Source organism: Suncus etruscus, chromosome 7 (assembly GCF_024139225.1).
Source record: "Suncus etruscus isolate mSunEtr1 chromosome 7, mSunEtr1.pri.cur, whole genome shotgun sequence".
Taxonomy (NCBI): Eukaryota; Metazoa; Chordata; class Mammalia; order Eulipotyphla; family Soricidae; genus Suncus; species Suncus etruscus.
In genome coordinates, this window is record NC_064854.1 from 14,535,471 (window position 1) to 14,553,156 (window position 17,686).

Consider the following 17,686-nt stretch of genomic DNA (forward strand, 5'->3'; position numbering starts at 1 on the left):
AGTCAGACAAGAACAACTGACAGGTAGTAAACCAACTGTTCAAATCTGGCTGCCCTTGCTTCTATTACCCATTAGGTAAAACTGCTTTGGGAAAGAGGTCACCATGTCTCAGAAATAAATACGCTCTGGATCAAATTTTAATCATGAATCCTGGTCTTAAGACATGGACAAGCAAGAGAAGGGCTCATGCTATGCAAAGGAAATCAGAGTAGATGATCTCACTGTGTGAGACACAGAGAAACAGGAAGAGATTGCATGTCCCAAAAAAAGAAAGCCTGAGAAGGGAGAGTCTACCCTTACAAACCCATGACACGTCGATTTTGAACAAGTAAGAGGTGAGAAAAGGACTGGGGATAGCAACTTAAATGGCCTTCACATAAATGCTCAGCATTCAGTCCTCAGTGATGAGTCTAGGAGTTATGTGTTCCTGAAAGTTGATAATCCTTGCTCTAGTGCTTCAGCATTTTCCCCTCCGGTGCTTATCTGCATGGCCCCCATGTTGTGCACAGATTGGGCTGCAAGGTCCTGCCCCTGCATCCAGGAGATCTGGCCTCTTCATCCTGATGACTGGAGTCAGTTCCTTGCCCTTTGCACCATCTTCCACCATCCTTTTATCCATAAATGTGGCACATTTATTCAGCAGACATCAGAGTTCATCAGAGACAAAAACACTGACACAGCCTAACAGTTAAAACCAATGGGTGCCAGTCTGTATGTCGGATTTGTAGTCAAAGGCTTGCCACCCTCTTGTCACCTCGTGTGGATCCCATCCTGCTGTGTGGGCTCCAGTCAGCACCTGTACCCTTCCATCTTGCACCTTCTTAACCTGGGGTGTATCCTTTAACCACAGCCTCTTGGATTTTCTTTTTTTTTTTTTTTTTTTTGGTTTTTGGGCCACACCCTGTGACGCTCAGGGGTTACTCCTGGCTATGCGCTCAGAAGTTGCTCCTGGCTTCTTAGGGGACCATATGGGATGCCAGGGGATCGAACCACGGTCCGTCCTAGGCTAGCGCAGGCAAGGCAGGCACCTTACCTCCAGCGCCACTGCCCGGCCCAGGATTTTCATTTTTAATACCCCAACAGAACTGAGAAACTCTTTCCAACCTGGACATAATTCAATCTTGAGTTTTGTTTCTTTTTGTTTTTTGTTTTTGTTTTTGTTTTTCAGGCCACCCCCATTTGATGATCAGGGGTTACTCCTGGCTAAGCGCTCAGAAATTGCCCCTGGCTTGGGGGACCATATGGGACGCCAGGGGATCGAACCGTAGTCGTGATCTTTCCTTGGCTAGTGCTTGCAAGGCAGACACCTTACCTCTAACGCCACCTTGCCGGCCCCCAAGTTTCTTTGTGCCTCAAGGCCCCTACAGAGCACAGAGACCTGTCGGACAGGTCAACCTCACCTGCTCACACCATCCCTACACCCAGTTTCCCCCGCCCCAGGACTTGCATTCCCTTGCAGTGGAGAAAACACTCTCCACTCCCTTTCCTTCCTTCCTTGGGGGTGGGGAAACAAGACAGGACATGGACACACAGGACACAGCACACATCTAGATGCAGTGTTTGTTCTCAGTGAAGAAATGAGTCACAACACACATCTGAATGCAGTATGTTCTCAGTGAGGATACATGAGCCATGACACACATCAAAATGCAGTGTTTGTTCTCAGTGAGGACACATGAGCCACAACACACATCTGGATGCAGTGTTTGTTCTCAATGAGGACACATGAGCCACAACACACATCTGGATGCAGTGTTTGTTCTTAGTGAAGACACAAGGGACACAAAACACATCTGCATGCAGTATTTGTTCTCAGTGAGGACACACAAGCCATGACACACATCTGAATGCAGTGTTTGTTCTCAGCAAGGACACACAGGACACAAAACACATCTGGATGTAGTGTTTGTTCTCAGCAAAGACACAAGAACACAACACACTCTGGGTGTGGCACCTGCACATAGAAGAGGTGCACACTGAGCAGCACCTGCAATCTCAATACTCACAAGCCCCTGGTGTGCAGCAGAGATCAGAGCCAGAGCTCCCAGTTAGTAGAGTGTCCTTGGGTTCAGTAAACAGCACCACGGACAAACTTGTGGTGTCATTTTGCAAGGCCACCATGTCTGCCACCATGCCCTCCCGAGGAACCAAGAAAACCATTTTTACCCACTGGTGCTTTTGGTGTACTCCCCAATACCATAAGCACATCAAATGTCAAATGTTTCCCTTCCCTTTTCTCTCTACCAACCTTCAATCTCTTCCCAAAGGAGCTTGCATACTCAGCTCTTCCCAGGTCATGCATCTCCATGACCATCCCTGGGGGATCCAATGTCTTTTTTTTTTTTTTTTGTGGTTTTTGGGTCACACCAGCAGTGCTCAGGGGTTATTCCTAGCTCCAGGCTCAGAAATTGCTCCTGGCAGGCACCGGGGACCATATGGGACGCCGGGATTCAAACCGATGACCTTCTGCATGAAAGGCAAACGCCTTACCTCCATGCTACCTCTCTGGCCCTGGGATCCAATTTCTTGGCAATATCACCTGCTTCTTATACTACAGCAAGTCATAGAGCACTTCAAGCCCTGACTGAAGGACAGCAGAGGCATAGCCACCCCAGTCAGGGGAGCTCAGTCCTCTCTGGCCTACACACATGCATCATTGCACCCCACCTGACATTCACCCCAGCAGACTAGTACTAGGGCTCTACCTGAGTAGATGAGGAATACAACTACAATGGCCGGCTGGCTGCCAGAGCCCAGGCAGAGTATCATCAGATGCCACCACTGATGCAAGGCTTCCCCCAACACCACATTCTCTCTAATCACACCTTACTCCTGTCTATGACAGAAACAACAGGAAGCTCACTGGATTTTTTTCCAGGGGTCTGCCCTGTCCTGTCACCCCTCACCCTGGCCCACTTCCTTCCCCCAGAGAAGGGAGAAGGTCTTGAAAGCAGAGAAGGAAGTCACTTTTAACAAAATTTCAGTGATGCCCAACAGAGGACTGAGGAGTCCTAGCGAGGCACACTCTCCTCTCTCTGACCAGTACAGTGTCCTAGTGAGAGGACCTACATGCTATTTACTGGCTGTGAGGAAGGAGGGGAGGCCCTGAGAGTATGAAACATTTCACTCTTCAGGTATTAAATGTTCTTGAAATAGGATAGCTGGGATTGTCTATGTTCGGGTAGTAAAAGAAATACAGTGAAAATCCTTTTCTTCAATACATTTTTAAAGGAAGGAAGGAAGGAGGTGAGAAATATACAAAAGCATAAATGTAGCAGAGAGGCAAGGGAGACATTCAACAAAATGAGCACAGGCCATCTGCACACGAACCCAGGTCACTGAGTGAGGGGGATTAGAGAGACACCAGAGTCCCCAAAAGAAGGTGGAAGGAGCTTGGATTTTCCAAGAATGCAGCTCTAAAGTGGAAGAAAATAGGAGCTGAAGCTGCCTGTGGTCCTGAGAAACATGCAAGAATCAAAAATGGCCAAGCAGACTGCATCACAAACAGCTGCCAGCTTCACCAAGGAATGCACATGGTTCAGTTTACACGCCATTCTTCGTCTCAGAGTAGGAGAGCCCAGATACATCCCTTCTCAGCCAGAAGGCAGACACACAGTTGTGGCCAGCCAACACCACCGCTGGGGGCCTGGTTTTCTAGTTTATACATGACTTTCAGCAAACTACTAAAGCACAAGAACATGAGTCTAAATCTGCAACCATCTGTTTGTTTGGTTTTTTTTCATTTATAAAAAAGTCCACTGAGTTCAGCTCATGCCGAATCAAAACACTGTCCCTACGAGAGAATCCTCATAGAAGGCCCAGTATGATGTCCCAATCACTGATTCTCCCATGGCCACTGGGAGTCAGGACAGAGCACGCTGCCACCTCCCTGATTCTTGGTAACAACATGTCTCTGGACAAGCACCTTCTAAAACAAATCACAGCATTTGCCAGCCTCTCCCCTCCTCGGCACTCTTGAAGGGAAACCCCAATGGTCTGTCAGAGCAACTGACACTTGAAGAGGAAGTAGTCAGATCCCTCATCTACAGACCTCATGGTCTGAGTCTTTCCCATACATAACAGGAGGCTCAGAGGCCCTAAGCTTCCCCCAACACAGTGCCCTGCAGGCCTCATTTCCCTCTCCTAGGCATCCCTGTCCCCGGGGTCTCCCTACAAAATGCGCTCACCAAAGCGAAAGTAAAACAGAGGCCGGTTTCCCGCGGTGCTGGCCACCCGCTCTCGGACCGCAGCGTCTCGGATGTCGCACACCCCCAGGTTGCCAGCGTGCAGCATCCTCCGTGGGGCTCCGTCACTGTGTTGCAGTCTACACCGGACCACGGCAGCTCCATTCGCTGCTGTAACAAGTTAAAAAAAAACTAATTAATCCAAACTTTAGTTTTTTTTAAATTTGTTACAGCGCTGAGCAGAACTGCGGACCCCATGCAGAACAGCACAAAGAACAGCCAAGGGATTTGGGTGCAGGACCACCCTCCCAGCTGTGAGCGGTGGCCAGCGCCTCGGAGCCATAACCTATGTCTCTTCCACTTTTGTCAGGTAAGGCACAGAAACAGAGACCCATCAGGTGGGAACATATTCAGCTATCTACTCTGCCCCAGGTGGAACTTGTCAAGGGAAGTGGCGGTCACTCAGGACCATAGTTCACACACGGCAGCCAGTCAACTCCTAACAGAGATGTTCCAACTCACTTGAAAAGAACAGTTTGCTACTTTTAAGACTCCAGCCTCTAGGAAACCCATCCACAGCTAATGGGGGCACCTTTACATTAAAGTTCTAAAATATTCAGCACCATATCAGAACCATAAGCAGCAGAAAACAACATAGCAGCCAAGTTTCCTGGAAAGCAAGTACCAGTGGGGCTGGGTCTGAAGCACCTCCTAACAAGGAAACAGCACTTGGAAGCCCTGGACCACACCATGAAGGCTGTGCTGTTGACTTTCTGATTTCAACTGGGAGCTGGGGCCAGCATGTTGCAAGTGCCACAGAGCAGAACTAAGGGAGGCTCACGCCCTCCCATTAGTCCTTCCTGAGAGCACAGAACCCTCCTGGGTCAGAATTCTCCAACCACCGGAGCAGCAGGGCTGAACTCTGAGGACAAAGTGCCACATTTTACAATCACTCTGAAGTACTTTCCTTACCCCACCCCAGTGACATGAACAAAATCCCTGGATTGATTTTGACCATAATCAACAGCAATAATTTAGTTCACTAAACCAAATCTTAAATGCTCTCTTATAACTCGATGATTGAATTCTGAAGCCACAAAACATTACTGCTCTGTAGCAGTGAAATGCAAACCGATTAGACATGTCAAGAGCAAACCCCCGGCAGCTGCAGCCTAGCAGAGGGCAAGGTTGGCCACACCCCGTGAAGCCTGGCAGGCTCTCCAGGGCTCCAGTGAACACTCCAGGGCTAAAGTGGGGCAATCATTGAGATTTACATACTTGGAGGCTGGGGCAGGTAGGCACCGATCAGTTTCGACCTCTTCTTCTCATACCCTTTCTGCGTGATGTCACCTAGGAGAGAAAGAAAAGAAGTTTGAGATGGTTGCAGCAGGTTGAGCATATGGTTCACAAGTCTCCCCGACATCATATGTGAGAAGGCTAATGCTGGCCAATCCAGACGCACCCCTTTTTTTTTTTTTTCAGATGCACCCTTTAACAACACTGAACACCTTAGTAAGCCTTCAAATGTGTTGGGTTCCAGCAGGCCCAAAGAGAGTCTTACCATCCTCCCCACATCAGAGGAGCCGGGAACCCCCAGGTGTGCACTCCCACTCACTTCACCAGCAGAGAACAGTGGCAGCAACAGCGGGCAGCATCTAGTGCCTTTGCTAACTGACATTTGCCCATGATCTCAATGAGGAAAGTTGATACTAGGACACCAAGCTGTGAGATCATTTTTGAAAATAAGTGACAAAGACCAAATGAGACATAAAAACCTGGGACCAAAGGAAGGCCAAAATATGTGAGAACAGGTGCTACATTAAAGTCAGAAAGAAGATGTTAAAGCTACACTGCTGTACACTGACACTTCCATGCTAAGAGTGTGGGACCAAATGTCAAGGCATGTAAACATCTATTCCATACATAAGTATTACTGAGCTTGCTCTGGGAAGTGTATGAAAACCATACAGCTTATGACAGAAACTCTAAGAGAAGAGAAGAGCAGCTGGATTTGAGGAGACAGAATAAAACTAGGTTGATGACAGATCTGAAGGTCTCTAGCCTGACCAGACTGTTGCAAGCTTTTCTGCACATAAACTTACTTCAGTGAACTCTGGCCCATGCCACATTTTAAAATTCACTATCACTCAGGGACAAGCAGACCTATTCCACACCCTGGGAGGTTGGTTAATGTGAAGCAAGAAGGACTCTGTTCATGGTGACATGAGCACCTCCCCAGTGTGCTCTGCTGACCACAGCACTGGATGCTACATCTGTTGGCTGCTCAAACATTTTCCACATAAAGCCCCAAACAACCTGTTCCCACACTTCTATATCCAAGAACCACTCCTATCAGGGCTCAGAGGACCATACAGGGTTCTGGGGATCAAACCTGGGTCAGCTATATGCAAGGCAAGCAACTACACTGTGCTATCAACTCTGGCCCAACACATGCATTTTTTCAAGTGCCTCCTAATTTAGTAACACGAAAGTTGAGGCAGAGAACTGCAGAAATTATACCTTCAGCAGAGTGGAACAACTTCCCCTTTATGAAAAATACTACATTGGATTCTCAAAAAGTTTTCTGAGTCTGAACTTTTCAGCAAGAAAAAGGAAGCAGCAGCAGTTACGTTACAGAGAAGAGAGATTTTCAGAGAATTGGAAAGTTTCAACGAAAGCTGCAGTAAGGCCAGCTCTGCAGAGCTAAGACAAAGAGTCTGGAACAAACTTCAAAGGGACACATTCCTTCTCTCTTGATACTGCAATCTCATGTCCTGGGAAGAACCCACCTCAGAGGCAGAAGAGGTACAAAAGATTTGTCTGTTTAGTCACTCCTATCCCAGTTCCAACTGGCAGACCCACGGCAGGACAAGGTGAAGCAGGTGGCATCTGGGCCATGAGGTGTGTGTACAGGCTACCACTATGCAGACAGAGCACAGACTAAGCAGCCGAGATGGTTTCCATTCTCCTGTCAAGCAATGTTTATGACACCAGGCTGGTTACTTTATAGAACAAAGCAATCATCTCCATGTTTGGAATTTTGGGTCTCTCATCCCCTCCATACACAGCTCCTAATCCGATGGCTTTATAAGGCTCAGGGAAGCACCAGGCAGACCCCTACACAATGTCCCAGGGCACCACTCTTTTTTTTGCAGAGTCAGGGGTGTCCATGAGGCGTGGTCTCTTCTTGCCCTGCACATAGCTGAAGGCCTTGCAGAGACTCACCCTGCTTCTCTGGTCTCCTCTCTTCCTCTTTGACACAATACTATAACAACACTCATGAACTCCTTCTGCCTTCAAAACATTGTGACCACCTCACTCCCCATATCCTACCCTCATACTTCTACCGCACAGACACACAGGCACCATAGCCTCAGAATGTGCAGCACAAGCCTCAATATGAGTTACACTGTCCCGGCCCAAAGGCCAACTCTCTGTATTTAGAAGTGACATTGTTCAGATTTCTGCAAACAGTGTGCTGATGCTGCCTATAGGAGTATAGGAGGAACAAACCACTGACCATCTCTCTCTGAAAGTAGGTCTAGGGTTCTTTAATCTTGGCTCACAAAATCTTAACAGTACCTTTGAAACTGGGGGCTCACTCTAAGGGTCCAACCCCAAGAGGCTAGCTGTCTCGGGCCCTGGATTGACTGATCAGAAAGGCATTATGCACCTGTTAGCTTGCTCCTAACTCAGAAAGAAGAAATGCTACAATGCTTTCATCCCTATCCAAACAAAAGCAATGAGGCAAGGCCACAAGCCAGCGCACAGTACCAGGGCCACTGCAGGGGGCACACTGGAGTCAAACATGAAGGGTTACTTTTGCTCCTTACTCCTCCCATCTGCTCAGACACTGCTTCAAATTAGTACAGTTTCCCTTTGTGTGCTGTGACAACACAGCAAATGGCACTATAGAATATTCTTCCCATAAGAGGCCAGAACAATAGCACAGCAGGTAGGGCTTTTGCCTTCAACACAGCCAACCTGGGACCAACCAGGTTTGATCTCCGGCATCCCATATGGTCCTGAGCCTGCCAGGTGTGAATCCTGAGTGCAGAGCCAAGAGTAATCCCTGAGCACTGCCAGGTGTGGCCCAAAAATAAAAACAAAAGAAAAAGGGGAGCTAATATTCTGGAGCCAGAGCAATGTCACAGCAGTAGGGCATTTGCCTTGCACATGGCCAACCCAAGACGGACCCAGACATTCCATATGGTCCCCCAAGCCTGCCAGGAGCGATTTCTGAGTGCAGAGCCTTAAGCAACCCCTGAGCACTGATGGTTGTGGCTCAAAAACAAACAAAAAAAAGAGAAAAAAATTCTTCCCAGAAGAGACTCATGGTGAGAAACTAGGGCAGCAAAGTCGTGACTGGCACTTTAAATATGAGAGTCAGCTGAGTGATATTAATGTAAGCACTTATCATGCAATATAGGTAGAAATGGAGGACAAGGTGATGTGGCAGGTATGATGCAAGATCTAAACAACAATGCATCCTGGCCCCTGCAACTCCAGATGGAACCACCTGCATGAACACAACAGCCACGCCAAGGCATCAGCAGGTTGGGGGGAGGAAAAGAACAAATTCCACAAAGGCAAAGCTACAAACACACATACTGTTTCCATTTGTTTACTTTTTTTCTTTGGTTTTTGGGTCACACACACAGCAGAGCTCAGGGGTTACTCCTGGTTCTGCACTCAGAAATCGCTCCTGCCAGGCATGAGATGCCGAGATTTGAACCATCATACATCTTGAGTCAGCTGCGTGCAAGGCAAATGCCCTACTGCTGTGCTATCTCTCTGGCCCCATTCCTACTTGCTTTTTATTTACTCATTCGTTTCTTTGTTTTATTTTGTTTTGTTTTGGAATTTGGGCCACACCTAACAATGGTTAGGGTTTACTCCTGACTCAAAACTCTAAAATTACTTTTGGCAATGCTCAGGAGACCACCTAGGGTGCCAGGAATTGAACCCAGGTTGGCCACATACAAGACAAGTGCCCTATCCACTGTACTACTCTTCTCCAGCTCCATTCCTATTTTCTTTACATCTGTCTCTTACAAACCTACTCTGTTCTTCTGGGTAAAAAGTGTAGACACTTCACAGCATCAGCATGCTCTATTCGAGGAGGAAAGATTCATTCAGATCATACTATACTCATTCCATATGTACCTACTAATACACCCAGGTGCGCGCACGCACGCGTGCACACACATGAGCCAACCAGGAGCCCAGGCTCTCTAAGAGGTAACATCACAGAATCACAACATACAAAGCTGCCTGCAAGTATTTCAACAGGTTCATCAGTGGAACCTTTGCAATTACCTAAGACGAAAGTAAGTTGCTGCAGAACTTTCTTCTAAGACTAGTGAGTGTGGTGCATGTATGGCAGTATAGCAGATTTGTGAGTGCTGGTGTTTTAAGAAAAATCTACATCCTTGGGGCCGGAGAGACAGCATGTAGGTGGTGCGTTTGCTTTGCATGCAGAAGGATATTGGTTCAAATCCCAGTGTCCCATATGGTCCCCTGAGCCTGCCAGGAGCAATTTCTTTTTTTTTTCTTTTTTTCTTTTTTTTTTCTTTTGGTTTTTGGGCCACACCCGGCGGTGCTCAGGGGTTACTCCTGGCTGTCTGCTCAGAAATAGCTTCTGGCAGGCACGGGGGTACCATATGGGACACCGGGATTCAAACCAACCACCTTAGGTCCTGGATCAGCTGCTTGCAAGGCAAACAAACGCCCACTGTGCTATCTCTCCGGGCCAGGAGTAAGCCCTGAGTATCACTGGGTGTGGCACAAAAACAAATGGATAAGAAGGTGGAGGGAAGTAGAAACTTTGGTGGTGAATGTGAGATTATATGTTATGTGCAAAAATTCTATCATGGGGCTAAAGTGGTAGCACAGCAATAAGGCATTTGCCTTGCACGCAGCTAGCCCAGGATGTAAGCATGCATCCCATATGGTCTCCCTATCCAGGAGTGATTTTTGAGCAGAACCAGGAGTAATTTCTGAGTGACACCGGGTATGCCTCTCCAAATTGGGTATGCCCCCCCCCAAAAAAAAATTCTATCATGAATCAGGGGAAAGAGATGGAAAGACTTTCCACACACAAGGAAGAGAAAAACTAACAGCCATGTGATGGTTTTACTAAGAGCAATGCAGAAAGTTAATGCAATTCAAATGCAAATGTTAAGGAAACAAAAACAAATATATGGAATCCTAACAAACCTCTAATAGTTACCGTAATTCTGATGAAGAAAAATAAAAACAGGAATTTATCTAACTTCAAACTACTCTATAAATGAGTCATCATTTATAGTTATCATCTAAACTCTGATACTAGTGATATATAAACCTTTTCCTATTTCTTTTTTTAAGGTTGGGGAGTTGCCTAAGCAATGCTCAAAGAAGACTCATGGGACCGTCACAGCAATTTTCAGCCAACTAGGTCAGTAGTTCAATGGACAACCCCAAAATGGGATGTTTGGGGTTACTCAGGCCACCCCCACAGAGCTAGGGGATCTCCAAAATTAATGTTGTGAGACCATGTGTTGCTAAGGACTAAATCGTGGCTGGCTGCATACAATTTATGTACTTCAACCCTATATAACCCTACATTAAGACTTCTCAATCTAAACTAAAAAGCACAGGAATAAACAATTCCTGGGGAATCTAGTGCGGGAGCAAGATGCCTGCAGCAGTTGTCACACCTAAGACACTAACCTGTGTCAGTGACAGGCCTTCACCAGCTCAGACTCAGTCCAGCTCCAACTCCCAACACTCATTCTAGCTCTCACTAAGAAATTCAAGGTCACACATCTCAGGTCACTGAGAAGCCAGGCAGCACTGTGAGATTCCTACAACTTCCAGCAAGTCCTGAGTCTTCCCTGTGTCCACTGACCCTGCCTGGCCTCCCAGCAAAGGTCATGCTCACACTCCTCTATGTCATCTCTAGGTTGGGGCCATATCTTCAGGCCATGCCCTCTAGACCAGGCTCTGGTGATCTCCCTCCAGGCTTCAGTTCCTTGGGCACCACTGGTGTTCAGTCCTACCTGATGGGCCAACCAGACAGGTATAGACAACCCACCCCAGACTCAGAAACAAAGGCCACCCTCGTACATCACGGACCAGCTCATTGACTGCACTATGGGCTCAACCATGTAGACACAACCTCCTAAGAATGCTGGGTATACCCTTATCTCCACAGCTAAGAGGCAGGGGTATAGGGAGAAAGGGATTCTCACCATCTTTTTATTTGTTTGGGGGCCACAGCTCAGGGCATAGTCCTAGCTCTCTACTCACAGGTTACTCCTGGCAGTGCTCAGATGACCACATATAGTACCAAGAACTGAGTTGGGGTCAGTCATGTGCAGGGCAAGTCATGTGCATAAACCCCTGCACTACTGCTACAATCTTCAACATCTTTCCATACAAGCTATTCGTTCAAGTTTAAAGCCGATTCCATGCAAATAATGTTTTCCAAAGAAATGAATCCATAATTTTACAATTATGCATTATCACCATTAAGCAACTCCTCCCAGAAATGATCTTTTTACTTTCACAAACTAATAGTGACACTGTTAATAATTATTTGGTAGAGAAAAGTGTTTTATTGTGGGGCTGGAAAGATAGTACAGCAGGTCTGGGTGCCTAGCACATGACAGATCCCAGTTCATTTCCCATCACCCAATAGGCATCACTGACCCCTACCAGGAGTGATTCTGAACACATCCCAGGAGTAGTAAACCCTGAACACCAGCAGGTGCAACCAAAACAACAACTACAAAAACTGCCTGATTGCATGTTTGACTTAAAATTTTTTTTCTGGCAAAGAGATGAACATTAAGTAACTATGCTAAAGGCCTCAGGAAAAGGAACAAATAATGCAATCAATTAGTTCTTTAAAGTGCTGAAGTACATCTTTTTAATGGCAATTTTGTCCATAATTAAAGCTATCACAGAAAACTTTAAATCTTTTGATGCTGAAAGAATAAAAGTAGAGGGGAAAGGCAGAGATAGTACAGCATGTAAAGTGCATGCAGTCAGAGTTTGGTCCCCAACACCACATATGGTCTCCAGAGCACCACTAGGAGTGACTCCTAAGTATAACCAACCATTCATTCTGTACTGCAGATGGAAGAGGTCTACACAGTTCTCCACCCTAGCAACACCTTTCAAACCACCGCTGGTGTCCCAAGTACGCCAGACTGTGTGTGCAGCATGGCTGCTGAGGACTGTCAACAGGCACATTCCCACAGGGCATGTCCATTCAGAGACTGAAACTCAGCATCAATAAATATGACAAAACTCATTGTCTAATCCTTACCATACAAGAATTATCATGAAGGTGTTACATATCTGTATTTGCTCTGTTAAAAATCAGTAAAGTTGGTGTATGTCAAAAACATTCCCAAGGGAAAAGCAGTATTTCCCAGTATCTGAGGCTCCTTGTGGCAGTGCATCATTGTGCTGTCAGTGCCTGATGCCAGCTCAAGCCCCAAGAGCAGGACTCCAGGGCACTTCTGAGGCAGCTCCAAGCCACAGAGACTCCCAGTTGGATAGGAAGAGTTTTCTTTTCTCCTTTGTTTCAGATAACTTTTTGATGTTTTTCAAAGGTTTTCCTCAAAGGTCAACTACCTTAGGCTGCTATTTCTTTCAAGGTGGCTTGAATGTAGAACCTCAAATCTTCTTAGGACCCTTCCCCAATCATTTCAGTCAGCCCACCTAGCACGCTAAATGACTTTCAAAAACACTTGTCTGTATAACATAGCAGTCCTTGTAAGAAACACCTACTGGGTCACTGAGTCACACATCCTCCATGCAACCCTGTAAACTACACCTTCTATCTCACTCTGAGCCTCACCAGAAGTGGGGGGGGGGGGTGAAAAAAATTCTCCAGGTTTTATTTGGGAGGGGGGTTGCAGCAGCAGTCTAGGAATTAAACCCAGAGGCAAGCGTTCTACCTCCCACCCATAACCCCAGATCCAGAATTACCAAATTTAATAGGCATTCAAAAGCTCAATTTGTATTGTTTGAGTTGGAAATAAAAACTGTTACTTTCCTTGGAATGTTTTTTTTTGTTGTTGTTGTTGTTTATTTTGGATCACACCCAGCAGCTCTCAGTGGTTACTCCTGGCTCTATGCTCAGAAATGATAGCTCCTGGCAGGCTCTGGGGACCATATGGGATGCCGGGATTCGAACCATCATCCTTCAGCATCTAAGGCAGGGGTCTCAAACTCGCGGCCCACGGGCCATTTGTGGCCCTCTGTACAACATTTTATGGCCCTGCCCTAGAGGAATCTTTTTTTGTTTTGTTTTGTTTTGTTTTAGTTGTTTGGGTCACACATCCCCCAATGTTCAAGGCTTACTACTGACTTTGCACTCAAGTATCACCCCTACTTTGCCTACTGCGGCCCCCAGGTAAATTGAGTTTGAGACCCCTGATCTAAGGCAAACGCCCTACCAATTTTAGCACAATTTAAGAAGTCCTTGAAATGTTTTAGTCAATTCATTTCAAGAAAACATTTACATAGGGTTGGAGAGATATCACAGCAGTAGGACGTTTGCCTTGCACGCAGCAGACCCCAGATGCATGGTGGTTCAAATCCCGGCATCCCATAAGGTCCCCTAGCCTGCCAGAAGTGATTTCTGAATGCAGAGCCAGGAGTAACCCCTGAGCACTACCGGGTGTGACCCAAAAACCAAAAACCAAAAAAAAGAAAAAAAAGAAAAAAGAAAAGAAAGGAAAAGAAAATATCTACAGACTTTAACCTGCAGAGCCAGACTGAACTTGGTACTTTTTTTTTTTTAAATAATATCTTTATTTGGAACCAGAGAGATAGCACTGCAGCAGGGCATTTGCCTTGCACAGCCCCGACCTGGGACAGACCCAGGTTCGATTCCCAGCATCCATATGGTTCCCCGAGCCTGCCAGGGGCAATTTCTGAGCACAGAGCTAGGAGTAGCCTAAATGTCACCAGGTGTAGCCCAAAAACCAAAAAAAAAAAAAAAAAAAAAAAAAAAAGCTTTAAGCACCATAGTTACAAACATGTTTGTAGTTGGGTTTCAGAAAGAATACCCCCCTTCACCAGTGTAACATTCCTACCACCAATGCCCCCCATCTCTCTCCTCCCCCCACCTTCTGCCTGTATTTGAGATAGGCATTCTATTTCTTTTTTTTTTTTTTTTTTTTTTTTTGGTTTTTGGGCCACACCCGGTAATGCTCAGGGGTTACTCCTGGCTATGCGCTCAGAAGTTGCTCCTGGCTTGGGGGACCATATGGGACGCCGGGGGATCGAACCATGGTCCGTCCAAGGCTAGCGCAGGCAAAGCAGGCACCTTACCTCTAGCGCCACCGCCCGGCCCCCTGCATTCTATTTCTTTCACTCACTATCACTGTCATGATAGTTGTTAGTGTAGTTATTTCTCTAACTAAACTCACCATTCTTTGTGGTGAGCTTCATATCATGAGCTGGTCCTTTAGCCTTCATCTCTATTATCTCTGGGTATTATTATAATAATGTGTTTTATTTTCTTAAATCTCACAAGTGAGTGAGACTATTCTGTGTCTATCTCTCTCCCTCTGGCAAATTTCACTCAGCATAATAGTTTCCATGTCCATCCATATATCGGAAAACTTCATGACTTCATTTTTCCTGACAGCTGCCTAGTATTTCTTTGTGTATATGTACCAGTTTCTTTAACCACTAATCTGTTGTTGGTTGTTTCCAGATGCTGGCTATTGTCAACAGTGCTGCAATGAATACAGGTGTGCAGAAGGCATTTTTGTATTGTGTTTTGTGTTCCTAGAGTATATGCTAGGTATATAGCTAGATCATATAGGAGCTCAATTTCCAGTTTTTTGTGGAATCTCCATATTGTTTTCCAGAAAGGCTGAACTAGATAGCATTTCCACCAGCAATGAATGAGAGTTCCTTTCTCCCCACATCCCCGCCAGCACTTATTGTTCTTGTTCTTTGTGATGTGTGCCAGTCTCTGTGGCATGAGATGGTTCTTTATTGTTGTCTTAATTTGCATCTCCCTGGTGATTAGTGATGTGGAGCAGTTTTAACCATTTGTAGTTCCTCTTTGAGGAATTGTCTGTTCATTTCTTCTCCCCATTTTTTGATGGGGTTAGATGTTTTTTTCTTGTTAAGTTCTTTCAGTAACTTGTATATCTTGGACCTTAGCCCCTTATCTGATGGGTACTGGGTGAATAGTTTCTCCCATTCTGTGAGTGGCCTTTTTATGCTAGTCACTATTTCCTCTGAGGTGCAGAAGCTTTTCAACTTATCTGTTTATCTCTGCTTCCACTTGTTTAGACAGTATTGTTTCCTCCTTGAAGATGCCTTTCTCAATGTCATGGAGTGTTTTATCTACGTGTTCTTCTATATACCTTATGGTTCCAAGTCTCATATGGTTCCAGATCTGATATGGTTCCAGGTCTTTAATCCATTTGGATATGACTTTTGTGCATGGTGTTAGATGAGGGTTTGAGTTCACTTTTTAGAGGGGGAGGGGCCACACCCATTTGATGTTCAGGGGTTACTCCTGGCTATGCATTCAGAAATCGCTCCTGGCTGGGCCAGAGAGATAGCACAGCAGTAAGGCGTGTTTGCCTTGCATGCAGAAGGACAGTGGTTTGAATCCCGGTGTCCCAAGCTGCCAGGGGTGATTTCTGAGCATAAAGCCAGGAGTAGCCTCTAGGCGCTGCCGGGTGTGACCCAAAAACAAACAAAAAATAACAAAAAAAATGAAAAAATGAAATCACTCCTGGCTTGGGGGGGACCATATGGGACGCCAGGACATTGAACCACGGTCCATCCTAGTCTAGTGCTTGCAAGGCAGACGCCTTACCTGTAGCACCATAGCTCTGGCCTGAGTTCACTTTTTTTTTTTTTTTTTGGTTTTTGGGGTCACACCTGTTCGATGCTCAGAGGTTACTCCCGGCTAAGCGCTCAGAAATTGCCCCTGGCTTGGGGGGACCATATGGGATGCTGGGGGATTGAACCGTGGTCCTTCCTTGGCTAGCGCTTGCAAAGCAGACACCTTACCTCTAGCGCCACCTCACCAGCCTCCCAAGTTCACTTTTTTACATGTGGCTGACCAGCTTTCCCAACACCACTTGTTGAAGAGGCCTTCCTTGCTCCATTTTGCATTTCTTGGCCCTTTATCAAAGATTAATTAATTGTATGTCTAGGTGAACCTTGCACTTTTGAGCCAAATCACTGCTTCATGAGAAGGGGCTCTCTCCACCTAGGACAAGCACTTGTCCTAGAGACTTGTCACCTGCAGGTGGGGCTCTGATATCAGAGACCGTGTACCCCATGTGGAAGATTAAGTGAAAGTTCTGTGTCTCAGAGATACTTCCAGGAAAGAATGGTCTTCCTATGACCAACAGACAGAACAAGGTGTATGTTGGTCTGTATGCAAGCAGCTCTCCCTCCTGTCAGCACACAGAGCGACTTTCAATTTATACTCTCAACAGTACTTTTTTTGGTTTGCTTGGTTTTTGGGGGTCACATCGAGCAGCGCTCAGGGGTTATTCCTGGCTCTATGCTCAGAAACCTCTCCTGGCAGGCTTATGGAATAAGAATGCCAGGAATTGAACCCTAGTCCATATCTGGTCAGCTGCGTGGAAGGCAAATGCCCAACCACTGAACTATCGCTCCAGTCCTTATTCTCAACATACTTTATCCTAACAAACTTATCAACCCATCTAGAATTAACTTCCAGTTGTATGACCACATCCCATTAATGAGATCTATTGGCTCCACTTCAGAAAAAGAAAGGGAAAAAAAATGCTGAAAATCCAGTGACCAACCAATTCCTCTATTTCTTGTTCACATGATACAACCAAGAAGGCTCTATCAATTCTCAGACTTGGAGACCACCAGGGGTGGCCACAGTATGGCCCAGGTGTGACACAGTCTTTTAGTTCTCATGACTACTGGCGTCTGGGCCCCATATGAGTAACAGATATTTTTTACTCATCAGCCAGGCCTCCTGCTACATGCTGCAGTCACCCAGGATTGCAGCAAATGCCCTACAGTAGAGGCAAAGCAGATGGGTAGCAAGTAACCAAGTGCTGCCCTTAACTCTGTGGGGCTCTGGTACACTCTTTACCAAGGGCATGCCATGTGGCTCTGGAAAGATGGAGAACTGTGAATCCAGTTAGACACAACTCTTCAGACCTTCTATGTGGTATTTAAAGAGAAAGCACCATAAGTCCCAATAGAAAAATATTCCTTACACCTGTCACATAGTAGAAAGTAGAACAGGAATGTAGCTTAGTTTCTCACAGGATCTCTGCACAGGAACAGATGGCACTGTTTCAGGAATAGTGCATCTGGTATTTTAGATGCATGGCAAAGTCCCAGGCAAAGAAAGGGGTGTTTTTGCTTTGGAAATGAATGACCTTCCAGATGATACTGACGGGTTAAATATTCTGACATACTATGCATACTCAATGATAAAAAAACAAATGGAGATATGGGATAGATTTCCAGCC

The 17,686-nt window shown here is 46.0% G+C and overlaps 1 protein-coding gene across 1 annotated transcript in view; it reads right to left on the minus strand.

The window, feature by feature from the left end:
- DIP2C (disco interacting protein 2 homolog C) overlaps positions 1-17,686 on the minus strand; it is a 218,281-nt gene that overhangs the window by 90,083 nt on the left and 110,512 nt on the right. The window contains 1 exon segment of the mRNA XM_049776291.1: positions 5,463-5,534. Coding sequence (XP_049632248.1) covers positions 5,463-5,534 — 72 coding nt within the window.